The 19,898-nt window shown below is 40.0% G+C and overlaps 1 protein-coding gene across 1 annotated transcript in view; it reads left to right on the top strand.

Annotated features, from left to right (window-relative positions):
* Positions 1-2,395: 2,395 nt before the first annotated feature.
* The window catches only part of DERA (deoxyribose-phosphate aldolase), a gene marked incomplete at its 5' end in the record, with an annotated part of 73,271 nt that continues 55,768 nt past the window's right edge, over positions 2,396-19,898 (top strand). The window contains 5 exons of the mRNA XM_079714976.1: positions 2,396-2,522; positions 5,429-5,526; positions 6,655-6,802; positions 10,298-10,393; positions 12,609-12,743. Coding sequence (XP_079571102.1) covers positions 2,396-2,522; positions 5,429-5,526; positions 6,655-6,802; positions 10,298-10,393; positions 12,609-12,743 — 604 coding nt within the window. The remainder of the gene's footprint in view (positions 2,523-5,428; positions 5,527-6,654; positions 6,803-10,297; positions 10,394-12,608; positions 12,744-19,898) is intronic.

Raw genomic sequence — 19,898 nt, 5'->3', positions numbered from 1 at the left:
TGGGCATCCTGGGAACAAGTGGAGCTGAAATAGCCAACTGAGGACTGGACCAAACAGTATTTTAGGTGCCACAATAAACGATTGGGTTCTCCTTTCAGTGTCCAGAGTAACCTGCTGACAGTAGCTAACAAATCGAGGAGTATAATTGACAGAAATAGCAGCTGATTACTAAAGAGCAGCAATAGTTGAGAAATGGCTGATGTCTCAAGGAGGGATGAAGGATAAAAAGAAAGTGAGGAAGCTTTAAAATCCTGATGTGACACTGCTGTGCGAAGCCAGGTGCAGGAACGCACACACCTTGTCACATGAACCCGAACTATCTTTCTCTGTGATGATGTATTCTGAAAGAGTGTATAACCCATGTAACTGGGGTTGCAAGACCGCCTGATGGAAGAGGAGTGTAAGCAGAGAATAGACAAGACTGGTGCAGAGGAAACCAACTGGTAGATCAAGTTGGCCTTCAACTTGGTGCCAGCAGTCTAACTGAAGTATTTCAGAGGGTGTAGTAAACTCATCACTCACCTGGGCTTGGATCAGTAACCTTAAGAATGGTCTGGTTGGTGAATGTATGTGGGTTGGGACTTAGAGATTTAGGAGCAGAGTTGCTGTGGGGAGATACCATAGTAGCAAGGCTTTGTGGGCTGTGGCAGTATAAGCTGCTAGGTTGCTGCTGTTTTAGTTTCTGGACTGTCCACCTGGATTCTAAGGACTGCGCTTACACAGTAGAACGTTAGAAGAGTTGGCTAATGTCCAGTGGGGACATGGATGCCCTGGAGGGCTCACCCAGGGTTTATTGGATGCTAGACTAGACCTTGGGAAGAAGACTCATTCCAGACCCCATCTGCTGGAAAAGATGAGGCTCCCAGCACAGTCTCTATCTTGTATCTTTATGGCTTAGGACCTGGGCAAGGCTGAGTCTCCTCACTTATGTAAATTGCGTATCTTCTTAGCTTGGCTGGATCTGGCATATACTGACCTTCAGGGTTCCTTTTTTTTTTTTTTTTTTTAACAAAGCTAACCAAGGCTAAGGTTGAAAGACTAGACATGATGAAGTTGATACTTCACCAGTTTCAGTGTCTGAGGTAAAAAATAAATTTCTTGTGATGCAAGGGGTTTATTGAGCACCTATTTCTGTGCTAGGCACTTGTAACTGATTCCTGGGAAGTTGCAAATTAGAATTGAAAATAAACAACACAGAAATAATAGACATCTGGGTGCCTACAGTAGGAAGGGGTTCTCAGTAATAGACTCTGGGATTAAAAATGTACTGCACAAGAAAGGGGTGGGGTGGGAGGAATTGGGAGACTGGGATTGACACATATACATTGTTGATACTATGTATAAAATAGACAACTGATGGGAACATACTGTATAGCACAGGGAACTCTACCTTATGCACTGTGGTAATCTAAATGGGAGGGAAGTCCAAAAGGGAGGTCGATATCTGTATGTTTATGGCTGATTCATTGTGTTGTGCGGTAGAGGCTAACACAGCCTTGTAAAGCAACCATACTCCAATAGAAATTAATTAAAAAAATGTACTGCACAAGTGCATATGAAGAAATGACTGGAGACAACACTAAGGTACAAATTTGGGTGGTACAATTCAATGTAAAAACCCAGAAAGAATGAGAAGTAAAAACATGGGAGGTTTAATTTTTCTTTTCCAAATTTGGGCAAGTCTTGATGTTATCACAATTGATTTTTCTCCATTGAGAACAAAGGTGAAATCAAAGTACAACATAAGCCTCCTATCATGGAGTTGTCATTGGTGTTACACATTTTAGGAATATTGTACAGAAGTACAGGAATGTCCCTGAAGACAAATGGAAGTGATGGAAAGGCTACGAAGTAGGTTTGCAGGGAAAATGATCTCTGTCCCCACTGAGACTTAAATAGGAAAAAAAATAATAATAAAAAATTGTGAGAGGAGTATTTGAGAACAAATTTATAACTGAAAGAAGGGCCTGAAAGCCACCAAAATGGCATACTAAGAGGAACACTGGGATTTTCTTCTTGGGAGAGTTTTCAGAAAGGAGTATCATCACCTTCCAATTGTGGCTTCACGTCTTTTCTCCCCAAAGGCCCATGTACTTGAAACCCCTCCTGGCCCCATAAGAGAAGCTTCTATGATCCTGATGAGATTGTGTGCCTTAGAATCACTTCTCCTGGAAAAAAAGACGCTAAAGGGTACTCGAATAAAATATTAAAAATGGTGAAGGACATAACAAAGGCCAGTCAGTTCTTTCTTTTCCCCAGACCCCATAATAGGAGAACAAGGGTTATTTGATGAAATTAAGGAGTAGCAAATTCAGTGCTAATAAAATGGGATAGTCCCTTATATAATTCATTACCATGGGAGATCACAGAGGCAAATTCTGTGGCTGGATTAACTATGGGGCTGGATGATTTTGTGACCACTAAAGATATTTTTAGCAGTGATACTGTGGGAGAAGTAATCCTGTTACATTCTCCCAGAGATGGTTTGCAGGGACCTCTCTGTCAAGTGGTGTCTGAAACGTGTGAGGGCAGGCCTCGTGGGTTCTAACCTTTGGTGAGGAGTTGTACTAAAAATTAGTTTTTAAGGGTAATGTCCTCAGGTATTCCATTCCTGCCTCAGTCCCACCTTCTTTTGTGGAGATCCAAAAGCCTTTAATCAGAAGCAATTGGGGTACAGAGTTTCATTATACAAGATGAGGAATTCCTGGAGATCTTTTGTATAGCAATGTGACTATAGTTAACAGTGCTCTATTGTATACTTTAAATTTGCTAAGAGAGTAGATCTTAAATGTTCTCAGCGTACATAAAAAACAAAAAGAAAAAAGGATACAGTAAATGTGTGAAGCAATAGATAATGTTAATTAGCTTGACTGTGGTGATTATTTCACCGTGTGTACATTTATCAGGACATACACCTTAGATATATACTATTTTTATTTGTCAGCTATACCTCAACCAGGCTGGGGGGGAAAAGTAAGCAGTAAAAAAAAAAACAAAAATAAGAAGAAGCAAGTTGGAAAGACATCGCCCAGATCATTTCTGGTCTTTGGGAACCCTTAGTTTATTTCTTGAATGCCACCTGTGTGTCAGGTACCTTGCTTGGAGTTTTAAAAATCTGTTGGGGGGCTTCCCTGGTGGCGCAGTGGTTGAGAGTCCGCGGAGCGGCTGGACGCGTGAGCCATGGCCACTGAGCCTGCGCGTCCGGAGCCTGTGTTCCACAACGGGAGAGGCCACAACAGTGAGAGGCCTGCGTACCGCAAAAAAAAAAAAAAAAAAAAAAAATCTGTTGGGAATACGAACATCTGGACAAATCAGTGCTATTCAGAATGCACTAAAGATGGACTGTAAGTATTGAAAGCATGGAAACACAAAGAAGCAAAGGAATAGCTCAACCTGTGTAGTTCAGGGAAGGTTCACAGAGAAGGTGGCAAAGGAACTGTCAGGATAACGGAGGGCATTCCAGGCGGAGGGAGCAAACAGCACACACAGGTCCAGAGACAGAACACGATGTGACGTGTCAGTGAACTCCCAGGAGTTTAGGAAGGCTGTGCCTCAGGGTTGGGGTGGGTGGAGAGGGAGAAAATGGCACGTGAGAGAGGATGGAGCCCGATGGTGAAGAGTCCGGGGGTGGCCTGAGACCTCCCTCCTGCAGCAGGGCCTGGGGGTGGGGAGGGGTGCTTCTAGGAGGTGTCGTGTGACTGATAAAGGACCATCCCTCAAAGCCTTGCCCTACCGCCTAGGCTTCCCTCTTCTGGCCACTGTCAGCAGTGGCTTGGCGGTCAGCCTTGTATTTCACGCCACTCCTTCAGTAATTTTGACTGTTGGCAGGGAAACAATCTTTACCAGGAACCTAATCACCATTATTAGTAGTTAAAAAAAAAAAAAAGGCCTCTCCAGCCTTTGGGTAGAGAGGGGTTGTTACAGGTCTTAGATAAATTGGGAAGAGTCTAGCGTGTCTGTCTGGTCTGGCTCTCTAGGGCTCTACCTAGACGCAAATCAGTCTTTGGGTGGAGAAGCGGCAGATTTCATGTCCCTGACCGTAGACTCCCATTTCCTCTGTGAAGCTGGGTCAGCAGACAAGCTGGAAAGCATAAAGTGTCTTCAAGGAGCAGATGGATTGAAACATTAAAAATCTGTTTTGTTACAAGATTTTGACTAACAAAATAATTTAACCAGAAAAAAAAGCGCTCAAACTTTGTTCCTTCTTCAGTGATATTTATTTATTTAATTTTTAAAAATTCTTTTTTTTTGGCCCCACTGCCCAGCTTGTGGGATCTCAGTTCCTTGACCAGGGATCGAACCTGGGCCATGGCAGTGAAAGCTGGGAATCCTAACCACTAGGCCACCAGGGAACTCCCATTCTTCAGTGATACAAGAATATCATTATTAATCACTCAGACTCTAAGTTGGAATTTCTATACTGTTAATATTGATAAGAAGAATTGAATGAAAATGAGAGAATGTCTTTGTAGAAACTGGTTTTCTTGGTGGTCTTATCTTTGAGGTGGATGCAAATACTTTATTACTATTATGATATGTGTTGTTACATAGTACAGTATGCATTCAGCAGTTTTCTCCATCACATTATAAAGAATTGTGTAATTGTGACATGTTTCCTAATGAATCACCTTTCCCACAGCAGTCTTTTTTTTTCTTTTTTTTAAAATAAATTATTTATTTTTGGCTGCATTGGGTCTTCGCTGTGGTGCACGGGCTTCTCATTGCAGTGGCTTCTCTTGTTGCAGAGCACGGGCTCTAGGCACGCGGTCTTCAATAGCTGTGGCTCACGGGCTCTAGAGCGCATGCTCAGTAGTTGTGGCGCACGGGCTTAGTTGCTCCACGGCATGTGGGATCTTCCCGGACCAGGATTTGAACCCGTGTCCCCTGCCTTGGCAGGTGGATTCTTAACCACTGCGCCACCAGGGAAGCCCCAGTGCACTAATTTCTAATACACCTGGAAAAATTCTCCTTTGAGGAAAGAATGGACTGTATCCTGTCAGCATCTAGTAGTTATTAATTTTATCAGCAAGGAGGTAGTGATCAAGGATTCCTTTAAGCCCCAATATTAACTCACCTATGTGTTTATTAACCATTCATTCTCCTGGACTGGACACTCACAAATAAGTCTCTGCTGGCAGAAGTGAGGCCCGTGGCATGAGTAGCACATTTTCCGCCATGGTTAGACATACCTGTGTAATGAATCAGTACAGGTTCTTCTAGTTCCAAATGTACTTGATTGTACACGAAGTAGGCCTTTTCATGGCTGGGCTTCCTTCAACGAGGTTAGTTATTTGTAGTTCAGCAAAAAAGAAATAGAAGGCTTAAAAGAGCTTTGCTACTTAGTGATAAATCTATCCTTTCAAGAACCATGTAAAAGCAGGTGAGTATGTTTAATAAAACTTTTAAAGTGTTCTTCTTTTGCCTTTAGACCTTAGCTGGATCTCCAAAATACAGGTGAATCAACCGGCAGTTCTGAGGCGTGCAGAGCAACTGCAGGCCCGCAGACCCGTGAAAAAGGAGTGGCAAGTAAGGGCTCTTCCTGAGAATTCTCTCCCTGTAGTTTACAGCCCTGGTCCCTTCCCTTCCCTCAACGCCACGAGATTGAATTTTGCTCAAGATGCATCTAAACTTAAAAGATTGCAGCTGTCCATGACTTATTTTAATAATTCATATATGATGATGATGGGTTGGAGAAAGATAACACATTTATCCAAACAAGTTAAAAATCTTATCACTCTTGAGTGGCAAAGCCACAAATGAATTTGAGGCATCTTTATTCATGAGTGAATTAAATGGCATATTTTCTCAACGTATTTATTCAGTTTTTTAGACATACCTTCTTTGGTTGGCTTCTATTTTAATTTTAAAACCGTAACACCTAAACCTGGTGTGTCCGCTGTTGAGGCCCTGAGGTATGAGTTGACCTTCTTTGACCATCATGTTTACCATACTATTAATTTTCCTAAATCATTTTTCAAAATTCGAAAAGTGATGTTTCATAGAGTACTTGTGGTCAGCATATTCTTCAGTGTGTACCAACGAAAGACGTGCTGTGCATCTCAGGACTAAAAGGAATTCAGAGTCTGTTTCACAAGTGATTGAATCCTTTAGGATGACAGGTCACATTTTGCTCATCCTTAGAAATAATCTGATTGAAAAGATAAAAGGCATTCATCAGAATGAGTTGTGAAATATGAATATTGTTTAAAAATTATAATTGGATTAAACTGAAAAAACACAAAAAACAAAGAAGATGGAGACTCTTTTTACAGTGTCTCATTCTAGACCCCAGGCTGGAGGTAAAATGTACGATAGAAACTCTTGTTCTCAAGTTCTCCCCTAGCGGGTGGCCCTCTGAGGCTCCTTGTGACTGAAATGGAAAAGTCCCATGTGGGGAGACTTGATCTATTAAGGATTTCAATTTGGGTTATCTATGGGAGAAAAACATTTATAAGCTATTTTCTCCCCTTTTATTTTATTCTATGTAACATTCATCTTTTTGGTCGCTCTTGAGCATATATCAGAGCATATGCCTTAGAACAGCATAGACAAGAGATTTTAGCACCCATATGTGCCTAATGGTTCTTTACTAACTAACTGGGTTGGAGATTAATTATTTTTTTAAACCTTGTTTTTAACTTTTCTTCAAACCAGGCTGCTTGGCTCCTGAAAGCTGTTACCTTTATAGATCTTACTACACTTTCGGGCGATGACACATCTTCCAACATTCAAAGGCTCTGTTATAAAGCCAAGTATCCAATCCGGGAAGATCTCTTAAAAGCTTTAAATATGCACGATAAAGGTAATGTGTACAGTCTGTCTGGTGTTTACCTTTTTTACAATAACAGTCACTAAATCTAAGGGGACTTAAGATTCAGCTGTTAAAATGATGGTAGCAATAAAATCCATGATAGAATTGTGTACATAGAGAAATAATTGAGATTCTTCTCTGAAAAGCAGCAGAGGAAGAATCTGAGTCTCATTTTTAGGTCAGTTCTTTCCCATCATGGATTAAAGTTGCCAGTATTGAGTTTCTTTATTTTTCTTTCTAGTTCTTCAGTTTTGGAAGTTTTCTATCTAGTGACTCTCAAGTACTGATTCTGATTCCCTAGCCACATATGAAAAAGCCAGGCTCATTACTTAATAATCACACCTCATACATAAAGTATTTTCTGTGAGTAAATGAAATACTTTTGAGAATAAAATACAAATGGGAAATATTGCAAGCTTGTATATGAGGTTAGATCTTTTGAAAAAAAGTTACACTCACTCTCTTCGTATACATGAAAGAAAAGACTTTCTAAAGTTGCCGTAAGTTTAGAACCTTAACATTTTAGAAATGGAGGAGATTTTAAGAGTCAATGCCCTTGTTTCTAAATGAGGAAACTTGAGACCTGGAAGGCGAAGTGGTATTTCCAGGACAATGTGTGTTGTTACTCAATGGGCTGGTTTTAGGAACCAGATCTAAACCATGAAGGGATCCTTCGTGGTTCCCAGGTGCCTGTCTATAATGAATGCAGCTAGAGATGCTGCATTGGCCCAATGCAGGTATTTTATCCCAAATAGTTTGTAGATAACTTATAGACCTAAACAAACCTACAGCTTTTGAAAAGTAGTATTTTTCTTTTAAGTTGACAATAAAACACCTACCATTTATACCACTTAAAAGCAACAGCTTTATATGAGTCTTATGCTATTGTTTTACAGTGGCTATTTGATTTTTCAATTTAAGATCTTATTCCTCAAAATGAGGGCTTCAGATCCAGATTTTATTATTTTCTGCAAAAGAGGGAATAGAATTAGTTAAATGTCGTTTTGCTAAACAGGTGTAACTTGTTTTATTGCACTTTGCAGATACTATGTGTTTTACAAATTGAAGGTTTGTGGCAGCCCTGCATTGAGCAAGTTTATCGGCGCTGTTTTTCCAACAGCATTTGCTCACTTCGTGTCTCTGTCACATATTGATAATTCTTGCAGTATTTCAGACTTTTTTTTTTTTTTTTTTTTGCTGTACGCGGGCCTCTCACTGTTGTGGCCTCTCCCGTTGTGGAGCACAGGCTCTGGACGCGCAGGCTCAGCGGCCATGGCCCACGGGCCCAGCCACTCTGCGGCATGTGGGATCTTCCTGGACCGGGGCACGAACCCGTGTCCCCTGCATCGGCAGGCGGACTCCCAACCACTGCGCCACCAGGGAAGCCACTCAGACTTTTTCATCATTGTTATATTTGTTATGGTGATCTGTGATCAGTGATGTTTGATGTTACCATTGTAATTCTTTGGCATTTTTTAGCAATAAAATATTTTAAAATTAAGGTATGTAAGTTTTTTAGACATAATGCTATTGCACAGTTAATGGGCTACAGTATAGTATAAACGTAACTTTTATATGCACTAGGAAACCAAAAAATTCCCGTGACTCACTTTATTGTGATATTCGCTTTATTGCGGTGGTCTGGAACTGAACCCGCACTATCTCCAGGGTCTGCCTGTACTACCCTGTAAGGTGCAGTTACATTTTTCTTCATCCACTGTCCTGTTTGAATGCTGTAAAAACCTGGATTTTATTATCTGCATGAAATAAAATAGTTTCATTGGATCAAGGCCACCAAGTTTACTATTTAGGAATTTTTTACAAATGGCACTATGTTAACCTCCAAGAACAATGTATCAAAAATATTTTATTCTAGTGCTTGCTTTGGCAGCACATATACTAAAATTGGAACAATACAGAGATTAGGATGGCCCCTGTGCAACAATGACACGCAAATTCATGAAGCATTGCATATTTTTTTTAAAAAAAGAGTTAAACATAAAACATGACACCGTAAAACTCCTAGAAGAGAGCATAGGCAAAATATTTTCTGACATAAATTGTACCAATGTTTTCTTAGGGCAGTCTCCCAAGGCAATAGAAATAAAAACAAAAATAGACAAATGGGACCTGATCAAACTTGCAGGCTTTTGCACAGCAAAAGAAACCATGAAAACAACAACAACAACAAAAACAAAAAGACAACCTATGGAATGAGAGAAAATATTTGCAAATGATGCAACAGACAGGGGTTTAATCTCCAAGATACACAAACAGCTCATACAACTCAACAACAGAAAAACAAACAACCCAATTGAAAAATGGGCAGAAGACCTTAATAGACATTTCTCCAAAGAAGACATATGGATGGCCAGTAGACACATGAAAAGATGCACACCATCACTAATTATTAGAGAAATGCAAATCAGAACTACAATGAGGTATCACCTCACACCAGTCAGAATGGCCTTCTTCAAAAAGTCTACACATAACAAATGCTAGAGAGAGTGTGGAGAAAAGGGAACACTCCTACACTGTTGGTGGGAATGTAAGTTGGTGCAGCCACTATGGAAAACAGTGTGGAGGTTCCTCAGAAGACTAAAAATAGAATTACTGTATGATCCAGCAATCCCACCCCTGGGCATATACCCAGACAAAACTATAATTCAAAAAGGTACATGCATCCCTATGTTCATAGCAGCACTATTCACAATAAACAAAACATGAAAACAACCAAAATGTCCATTGACAGATGAATGGATAAAGAAGATGTGGTACATATATACAATGGAACACTACTCAGCCATAAAAAGAACAAAATAATGCCATTTGCAGCAACATGGATGCAACAAGAGATTATCATTCTAAGTTAGAAAGACAAGTATTACGTGACATCACTTATATGTGGAATCTAAAATATGGTACAGATGAACCTATCTACAGAACAGAAACAGACTCATGGACATAGAGAACAGACTTGTGGTTGCAAAGGGGGAGGGGATGGGGGAGGGATGGACTGGGAGTTTGGGATTAGCAGATGCAAACTATTAATATATAGGATGGATAAACAACAAGGTCCTACCTTATAACACAGGGAACTTTATTCAATATACTGTGATAAACCATAATGGAAAAGAATATTAAAAAAAGAATGTCTATATGTGTATAACTGAGTCACTTTGCTGTGCAGCAGAGATGGGCACAACATTGTAAGTCAACTATACTTCAATTAAAAAGTATAATAGAATTAAAAATATATATATTTTTTATTCTGTAACCGTGATGATGAGAAAATGATCCATGTTGTCAAGAGCCAGAAGGGAATGTGGAAAGTAAAAACCTTTTAATTTGTTGCAGCATCGTAGGGAAATTATTTTTTCTCTCATTTTGATTTCTGCCAATGTTGAAGTATAAATAATAATTAAAAGCATATTGTGTGACTTGAACTTCACATAAACTAGGCTGATATGATTTCTTTCTTCATAGGCATTACTACAGCTGCCGTTTGTGTTTATCCTGCCCGGGTATGTGATGCAGTAAAAGCACTGAAGGCTGCAGGCTGTGATATCCCAGTGGCATCAGGTAAAATTTGTGGCTTCTGTTGTCGTTTTTATCAACATGTTTCCAGTTCTTCAACTCAGACACTTCGGGGTATTATCTCTGTAGTTTTATACTACGATTTTAATTAGTTTTATGTATTTAATTGGTTGTATTTATCTATTATTTTCAAATTTATTAATTGCCTGTATTATATATATATGTATTATATATATATTATATATGTATGCCTATATTATATATGTATTAATTCCTAAGAATATAGAACTGTATCTCTGTCCTTAAAGGAAACTTAGCTGTTTAGGAGGAATAGTCAAGTTTTAAAAAAAATTGTAACATGTGTAATATTATTTATATGTAAAATATAACAAAGATATGCAGAAGGTAGAGTTGTAACTCTGAGTGGGTAGTGATTTATTCTGCAGAGGTTGATGACACTCAGTGGGTAGGCGGATGCTTCATAGAGGAGATGGTAAGACCCCTGCATTGGGTCTTAAGGTTAAGGACGAGTTTAGAGAGTTGATAAGCTAAGGAATGGCATTTTAGACAGAGGAACTAGCACATGTGAAGGTGCAGTAGCACAGTTCAGGGAACTGAAAGGGGTTTGCAGTTGTTGGATCCTAAGGTAGGACAAAGGCGGAGCTTGGGGGTTGAAGCTGGAGAGGTAGATTGGGGTCAGATTCCACGGGGAAACCATACCAGGCCGTGGCATCTGGGTTTTATTTTGGTGATGGGGAAGATACCAAAAGATGTTAAGCAGAGACATACCATGATCCGCCTCATGACGTAGTTAAGTTAGGGGGTGGTAGTGGACAAATTATAGAGAGGTGGAGAACAGAAATGGAGTTAGTTAGACTCATCACAGGCCACGTGGGAGATGATGAGAGCCACCCCCAAGCCTGAAAGATAAAGAAAAGAGAGTGTGTTCAAGAGTTTTTGACTTAAGATAGATGTAGGGACTTACCTGGTGGTCCAGTGCGTAAGAATCCGTGCTCCCAGTGCAGGGGGCCCGGGTTCGAACCCTGGTCGTGGAACTAGATCCCACATGCTGCAATACAAGGCAGTAAAGATCCGGCGCAGCCAAATAAATAAATATTAAAAAGAAAAAAGAGTTACTGACTTAAGATAGATGCGGTAGGAGAACGAGGCATGAGGGAGGGAAAAGTTTTACTAAAAGCTTCCCTGTATGTGTGTGTGTGTATTTACATATGGCTAGATACCTATAAAATTAGATTCTCCTTTTAAAAGGTATTAGAGGAATATCCTGGTGCTTTAAAGAAGGAAGCTAAGAAAATCATTATTTTATTAGGGATACATCAAAAGAAACAGACTATACAGTATTTATACACAACCTATTTGTGAAGATTCCCAGAGTATTTGGCAGCTAGCTACACCTTTATCAACCTTCATTTTTCATTAGCCTCAGTCAATTCAGCTTTTCCTTTATACAACAGGGAAACATGCTTTCCTCTAAGGTAACATACCCAAGGAATTTAATAACATCAAGGAAACATGAAAGGTTATCTTCAGACACAGGAATGGAATTAATGATGAGCATGTTAAAAATGTTAATACTTTTTCCAAAGTGTCATTGTGTGTTTATTTTCCTTTTGTTTATGTGTGGCCCTGCTCTTCCCAGTTTACCCCTTCCCCAGTTTTGTGGACGAATTAGGTGCTTTTCCATCGTGCAACATCTCCCCTTTATTCTCATCTGCTTGGCTGTTCATTTTAAAATGGGCAGTGGGAGGAACCTATATTACAATTTGGTTACAACAGCTCTAAATGTGAATGAGTAAATCATGACAGTGATAGCCAACTTGGTCATGAGTAGGATCCAGAATTAACGAGTGTCCATCAAGACAGGGCTGTAGCTACTATCTTATGACTTTCACTTTGACGATGACATATCTTCTTAATTGCTATTTACTTAAAGCACCCCCATGAGCATCTCTGTAGCAACTTAATTTCAGGTCTTCCAAAGGACATAATACTAATATTTATCCTAACGTCAGTACTATATAAAGTTGCATTCAGTTTCTTTACACTTCACTTTGCAAGGTAGGCATGAAGTTCTGAAGTGTCATTCATGCTTTGGTCTAAACGCTAATTTTTTTGGTCTGAAATTCTTTGATGAGATACTGACCAATTGAAATTTGTCTCCCTCCCTCCCTCTCTCCCTCCCTCCCTCCCTCACTACCTTCCTTCCTTTCTTTTTTTTTTTTTCTTCTTTCTCTACTAGTGGCCACTGGCTTTCCAGCTGGGCAGACTCATTTAAAAACACGATTAGAAGAGATCAGATTGGCTGTGGAAGATGGAGCTTCAGAAATTGACGTGGTAATTAACAGGACCTTGGTGCTGACAGGCCAGTGGGAAGGTAAGTGCACACACATCCTTACCCAAGAGGGAGACTTGGTTCTTCCCTGGTCAGTCAGATGGCAAGGATCTGATAAGAGGCAGCATGGTGTGGAAGTCACTGTTCTAGATTACAAGTCACTAGATCAGAGGGTGAATTGAGAAAACTCAACCAAGATTGCTCATCCTGCCCACCTGCATGAACTTTTTAGATCCCTTTAGGTGATTAGTTATTTCCATGCAGTGGATTATTAACTTTATTCTATTCTCTACTGTTTTGCTACTCAATACAAAAATCACTCCAGGCAAGTCTTTTATGCAGAGTTTATTTCAATATGATGGAGGAAGCTTCCCTTTTTTATGTTAATCTTTGTGGATTTGGAGGATGTGGAATTATTAATTAGTCTGCTAAATCTGTTTTTACTCCTGTTCTTGAACGTAGCTCCTCTGGGTATTATTACATATTCATCTTCGAGATTCATGATTTACTATCATGTCAATTACAATAGGACATTTCCCATTCCAGTAACAAGCTATTATTTTTTTGAAGGAATTGATTTTACCTCTGCCTTAAATGTATTTTGTATACTTAGAGATTGTTGATAGCTAAAATAAGTACAATTATGTATTTCAAAAAAATCATTGTAACAAGTAGTTTAACTAAAAATTTTTAACACAGTCATAGGATAAAGCCAGAATAATGTGTTGTCTCTTTAGATATGTGAATATCAAATAATTGGCATATTTTTTTCCTAATTACAAAGGTTATACCTTCTTGCTGTTAAAAACAAAAGTTCTAACCAGTAATAAAGAAGTGGATGTTCTACATCATCTCATCCCCTACAAATAACCCTTGATAACACTGCAGTGCACAACTTTCCAAACTTTTTTCTCTTCATATACACACATGCAACTCCCATCCTTCTGTTAAGTTTAAAATAAAAATTTTTAAAAAGTGAAAAAGTTAAAAATAGGATTATATTTAATGTATTTTTTCTTAACTTACCTATTGGTCTTGCCAATATCTCATAGATATCTATGACTATCCATCAATCCATCTATCTCATCTTCTGTAAATTCTAATTCCATTGTTTATCCATTAAGAATTGCTTTTGGTTATAGAGCAACAAAGATTCAGTCAGTGGTTTAAACGCTCAAGGATTTACTCTCTCACATAAAGTTGGGAAGTAGGTATTTCAGGGGTTTTGTGAAATACAAAGTTCTTGGAGACCTGGACTACTTTTATCTTCCACTTCCAAAGAGTGTGGCTTCTGTCCTCATACTCAAGGACACTCCATTGTCTGTGATGGCTTTTGAAGCTCCAGCTTTTACATTCATCTCCCAGACAACAGGAAATAGGGGCTTGTCCTGTCCCCAAATCTCACACACCATCTTTGCTTACACCTCATTGGCCCTAAGTGAGTTCCATGGCCAGGCTTGGCTGCAAGTGAAGCTGGAAAAGGTAGTCTTTTGGCTTGGAATATTAGCTACATTCCCATACATTCTTTTTTTTTTTAAATTTATTTATTTTTGGCTGCTCTGGGTCTTTGTTGCTGCGTGCAGGCTCTCTCTAGTTGCTGCAAGCGGGGGCTACTCTTCATTGTGGTGTGCGAGCTTCTCACTGTGATGGCTTCTCTTGTTGCAGAGCACGGGCTCTAGGTGAGCGGGTTTCAGTAGTTGTGGCACACGGGCTCAGTAGTTGTGGCTCGTGGGCTCTAGAGTGCAGGCTCACTAGTTGTGGCACATGGACTTAGTTGCTTTGCAACATGTGGGATCTTCCCGGACCAGGGCTCAAACCCGTGTCCCCTGCATTGGCAGGCAGATTCTCGACCACTGTGCCTCCAGGGAAGTCCCCCCATACATACTTAATATGTTAGATGGTGCACATTTCTGTGCCTTAACGGAAAGGAGTTGGCAGGGAAAGAGAGTGGGCTGCGTGAGTCAAACAGGATGTGATCATAAAAAGCCTCACAGCAAAGGTTGAGGCAAAACAACAATAACAACAAGTGTTTAAATAAAAAGATTTATGAAGTCAAAAGGCACAGCTGTCTGGACCGTGAGCTATGAGGCAGGTCATCTCAGAGATTCCAGTAGCCCCTAGGAGCATCCCTGTATTCCAGGAGAATCCAGTCACTAGTACAGCAATTCTGAAGGATCTAGGAAAAAAAATGTCAGGCCATTCCCATTGCCTGATACTCCCATCTGTACTTACCAACATTTTTTAAGCCTTGCCAGGTTTAAATTCTTGACAGTTCACAAATATCTTTTTGTGCTTTTGATTTTTGGTCCTTTTCTTATAATTCATGTGTGCCTTGGGCAGTTGCAATCATTCTTAAATGGCTTATTTTAAGTAGATGTCCCTTGTCCCTGTGTATTGATTCTGCTTGTCTGTTCCTTGTCATAGATTTCAGTTAAGATTTAAGGCCTAGAGTAAGAAAAAAATGAGTAAGCATAATAACTTAAAACAAATCTAGAAATACACTCTATGTCATTTAGTTGGATAAAAAACTATGTCCTTTGTCTTTTATTAAGTAGTTACAGACATAGAAGTGTAGTTTATATTATAACTTGTGCTCTTGTCTCTAGAATACTACTAATTGGAAAATAAAATACAATAGGAGATGAGATTTGATGTAATTGCCTTTCCCTTAATGAACTAGGAATGGTTGTTTTTAAGAACTGATAATTTCCCAATAACAGACATTCATGCAAAATATAATAACACGTCTTTGTCCCAGACCATACTTTTCTATTAACTCTTTTTATGGTGTTAATAACCTCTTGACCCAAAACAAATTGAAAAGGAACATTTAATACTAGAATCTAATTCTAACTAGAAACCTGCAAATGTCTTAGGCCTTTTTTCACTGCAGTGTTTTATCTTAATTTCAGTTCTCAATTTGATTACATATTGTATTTTTCGGTGTCGTGTTTTAATATTAGCTGTTTACTAAAATATGAGCCTAACATTGATTTCTTGGAATTTACTGATGGAAGTATCTGTGAGGCTGTTACACCTTCTAATCCAGGATCCTCTGTGCACTGAGGTGTGTAGGACACTGGTTAAAGCACAAAAGAAAGAATCTTGTTTTCTAAACCTGGCCATTCAGAGTGTATCTTCACCATTTCTCATGGTCACAAGGGTCCACAGTTTAGGGTATGAACTCAAAGGGGAGACTGGAGAGGGCTTGTATTCCTCTTCTTGGATTCTCCTTGGCGACCATTTAAAATCTACTTCCTCAAACTTCTAACTTTTTCACCCACCTTGAAGCTCCTTAAGTACTGGCAGACAACCTACCTGCTGCTTCTCAGGAAAAATAGAATCTGTTACGCAGGAACTTCTCACTGTCCTTGCATCAAATCTACTTCCCTTGCTCCTCCTCTTCTCCTTCCTCCTGAACCCAGTCCCTGGGCCATGCTGTAGCTCCCACCTCCTCCCATAGTTTCACAGCCTTGGGCCTTTTTTTTTTTTTTTTGCGGTACGCGGGCCTCTCCCTGTTGCGGCCTCTCCCGTTGCAGAGCACAGGCTCCGGACGCGCAGGCTCTTCGGCCATGGCTCACGGGCCCAGCTGCTCCACGGCATGTGGGGTCTTCCCCACATGATTAAAAATAAACAATAAACAATTGTTTATCGGACCGGGGCACGAACCCGTGTCCCCCGCATCGGCAGGCGGACTCTCAACCACTGCGCCAGCAGGGAAGCCCACTCTAGGTGATTTTAATTCCACCCCTTCTTCCCCTGCCATCCCATAGTCCTAAGGAGAAGCACTAACTTGGAGCATCTTTTTTTGTTGTTTGTTTTTAATATACTTCTAGTTTTTTTTTTTTTTTGGCCCTGCCAAGTGGCATGCGGGATCTTAGTTCCCCGACCAGGATTGCACCTGTGCCCCCTGCATTGGAAGTGTGGAATCCTAACCACTGGACTGCCAGGGAAGTCCCCCAAAACTTCTAGTTCTTGATTCTACATAGTTTAGGTGCCGCATAATCGAAGCATTGCTGGATTTACATATTGGTTAATTAGTACAAATCGTATCTCCCACGTGTTGCCATTTATTTAACCTGGCTCTGCAGTTAGCTGTGAACAGGAGGCTTAAGGAACAGTGTTAACTCTGGTGCGTTTAGCCGGAAAGACATCTACTTCTGTGCTCTTGGGCGGATAGTTCTCCTCTCCCTGGGAAGACTGTGCTCTGAGATGAAGAGAGCAGCTCTCCTGTGCTGTACCGGGACGGGGGGGGTACCTAGCCGGCCAGGTGGGTCAACTGTCATTGGAGTCACAGACCCAGAACATACCCAGAAGGGATACATTGTGGAGGAAGAAGTGGGGGTCACTCTAGGAGACCCGAAATAGTTGGTCTGTGCAGGGTCTTTGCATTAGACAGAACTTGGTTGGAATTCTGGTGCTGTCGTCAGTAGCTGTTTGCTCTTAGACAAGTTACTTAACTTCCCTGTACCTTCTGTTCCTTCTCTGTAAAATAGGAATAGCGGTATCTACTTCATGGGGTCATAATAGGGATTAAATTAGACAATGTGCGTAAGTTGGTTATCCCGTTGCTTGGCCCAGATGAATCGCTCCTTGCCAACTGCGGTTTCTTCTCTTTCCCCCTCTTCCTCCTGATAAGGATAGTATGTTGTCAAGGGAAGTATCGACACAGCACATGCATTGAGTTAATGAAGAGGCACTCACACGGGTTTTAGTATTTATAATTTGGCCAATTTACACTGAGTCCTTGGGCAGATACTTCACTTCTCTCTGCGTCCATTTAAATAAGCTACCAGTGAGGGGATAAGACGTAAGGACTTCTGCAGTCTTTTAGAGCTACAACGGCTTGTGATTTTATATTTGGTGTTTTCATTGTCTGTGTGTATTATTCCAATGATAAGGACTTGTAATACAGTATTTTTTAATCATGATATTGAAGTTGACACCTCAGTTGCGTTCCATAAACAGTTCTTTGAAGAAAGAATTCACCAGAAGAGGTTCATCATCTTATGAACCTTATTGAGCAGGTTTTGAAAATTAAATGCATTCCATGTTCCGTAAATATACAAAGGTGTTCATTTTTTACTTGTTTATGACCTCTCTCTGTCTGCTGCATATGTTTACCTAATACATTACCAGTGACATGGAAATGCTGTCAGATTCAAGAATCTTCCAGGACCTTGAGCTTATTAGGGCCTAGAACTGGCTTTACTAGCTTTTGGAAACCCATTCCACACTGGAACACCAGCACACATGACTCCAGAGATGGCTACTCCTGTGACAGTTTTCCAGCATTGTGTGTTCAGAATCACAACTGGAAATATTGTTTATCTTCTGTATCCAGAGCCTCACGTACTTTTTTTACCCCATTCAGTTCTTCAGCTTTCACTTGCTTTCCCAAATTTGGTTTGTTCAGTACATGTCTCATGACTCTCAAGAGCTTTAGGGTGAGAGAATGAAATATTCCAGCCAAAGCCACAGTATCGATCATTGTGTTGCATGCAAGTAGATCTTGAAAATCCTGACTCTGGGCAACAATTTATTTTTCTTATTCGCTTATTTTTACAAAAGAAGGGTGGTAGAAAGAACATCTCTTAAAAGAAGTTAGGATTTTTCTTTGTTTTGGAGTGCTGTTAATCATCGTATCTTATGAGAAAAGCAATCTCTAAATCTATAGACACTTTTTGGGGAGGAATCACATAACCCATAATCTGTGCTTTCTGTTTTGAGGGTTGTTTATAAACGAAAAAATCTGGAGATACTTACGGTAGCTGTATGCTTTTATTTTATTATTATTATTTTTAATGCTATGATTCTTCAGAACTTCAAATACTGTTGACAAAAATGTGTGTGTTTTATCTCTTGCAGGTTATTTTACTACCTCGTGTTTTAGCTCATCTGTTTTAGTCTTACAAGATTAATTAGTTGCCTTAGTGGATGAAAACTGTTCTTGAACATTTTGTGGCTTTTTTAGATTAAAAGGTTGCTATATAATTTTATATTAAGTGTTTGACTGTACATATAATTATCTTAAGAGTTATTTTCAGGCCACTCATGTGCAGTGTTGAACATCTTTCTGGTACTCAAAAAATAATTGCTTTGATATGTTCGTTAACAATTATTTTTTAAGTGCCTTTGAATAGCTTGAAATATAAAGGGAAATCTACTTCATGGCTTTTAGATAGGAGATATTGTCTTTAAACACTTGGATTCTTACTCAGTTCATAATTCCTATACATGAAAGCTTCACTAACATAGTTTTCTATGTCTACAGCAGTGCTTTTTCCGGAAAACTTAACAAGTTGCCAGCAGCCACAAAATTAGGAATCTGTTTTCCTTTTAGGTGGGAGCTGGAAAGAAAGAGGACAATTTTAGGTAGAGAAAAGTAGAATGCTTTAGATGAGAGTTCCTGCTAACACGGGGAGGCAGAAGGTAGAGCCAGTGGTCACCCTGTTTTGGATGCTGTTTAAAACTGATGCAGTGTGAGCCCCTCCACCCCTTGGATCAGCATCCTCATGCACACAGGCCTTTCCCAGAGTGGCTGAGTTCTCTGAGTTCTACCAAGGACCCCTCCACCAGCACAGCCCCGCTTATTGTTCCCACTGGCAGTGACAAGCTGAAGGTCAGGCTATGACCTCTGTTTCTCTTCCTCAGTGTAACTCCGGTAGGAGGGATGAGATGGGACAGACAGGAGAGACCACATCTCTGCTGGTTGTGCCGTTGTATTGATTAAGCATCTACAATGTAATCCATCCTGGGTTTCTCGTATAACCACTCTCACTACTCCTGAAAACCTCGTTACAAGTCAAAACATTTATTATCAGGTTTTTTAATGTGACATCACTATGCCAGCCACTTCTCTGCTGTGTGTGTTTTGTTAAATTTTGCATTATTCTGACTGATTTGCAGTCGTGGTATTTGAATTCCATTTTCATTTGTCAGTTATCTTTTATAATAGTCTTCCAAATTATTATTTTTCTGGTACGTGAAAGAATTGTTCTTGCTTTTTTTTTTAAGTGGGGAATTTTCTGTTTCTGTAATGTTTGAATTTTTTTTTTTTTTTTTTTTGTGGTACGCGGGCCTCTCACCATTGTGGCCTCTCCCGTTGCGGAGCACAGGCTCCGGACGCACAAGCTCAGCAGCCATGGCTCACGGGCCCAGCCGCTTCGCGGCATGTGGGGTCTTCCCGGACCAGGG

Source organism: Hyperoodon ampullatus, assembly GCF_949752795.1.
Source record: "Hyperoodon ampullatus genome assembly, chromosome: 11".
NCBI lineage: Eukaryota > Metazoa > Chordata > Mammalia > Artiodactyla > Ziphiidae > Hyperoodon > Hyperoodon ampullatus.
This window is presented reverse-complemented; position numbering and strand designations above follow the sequence as displayed.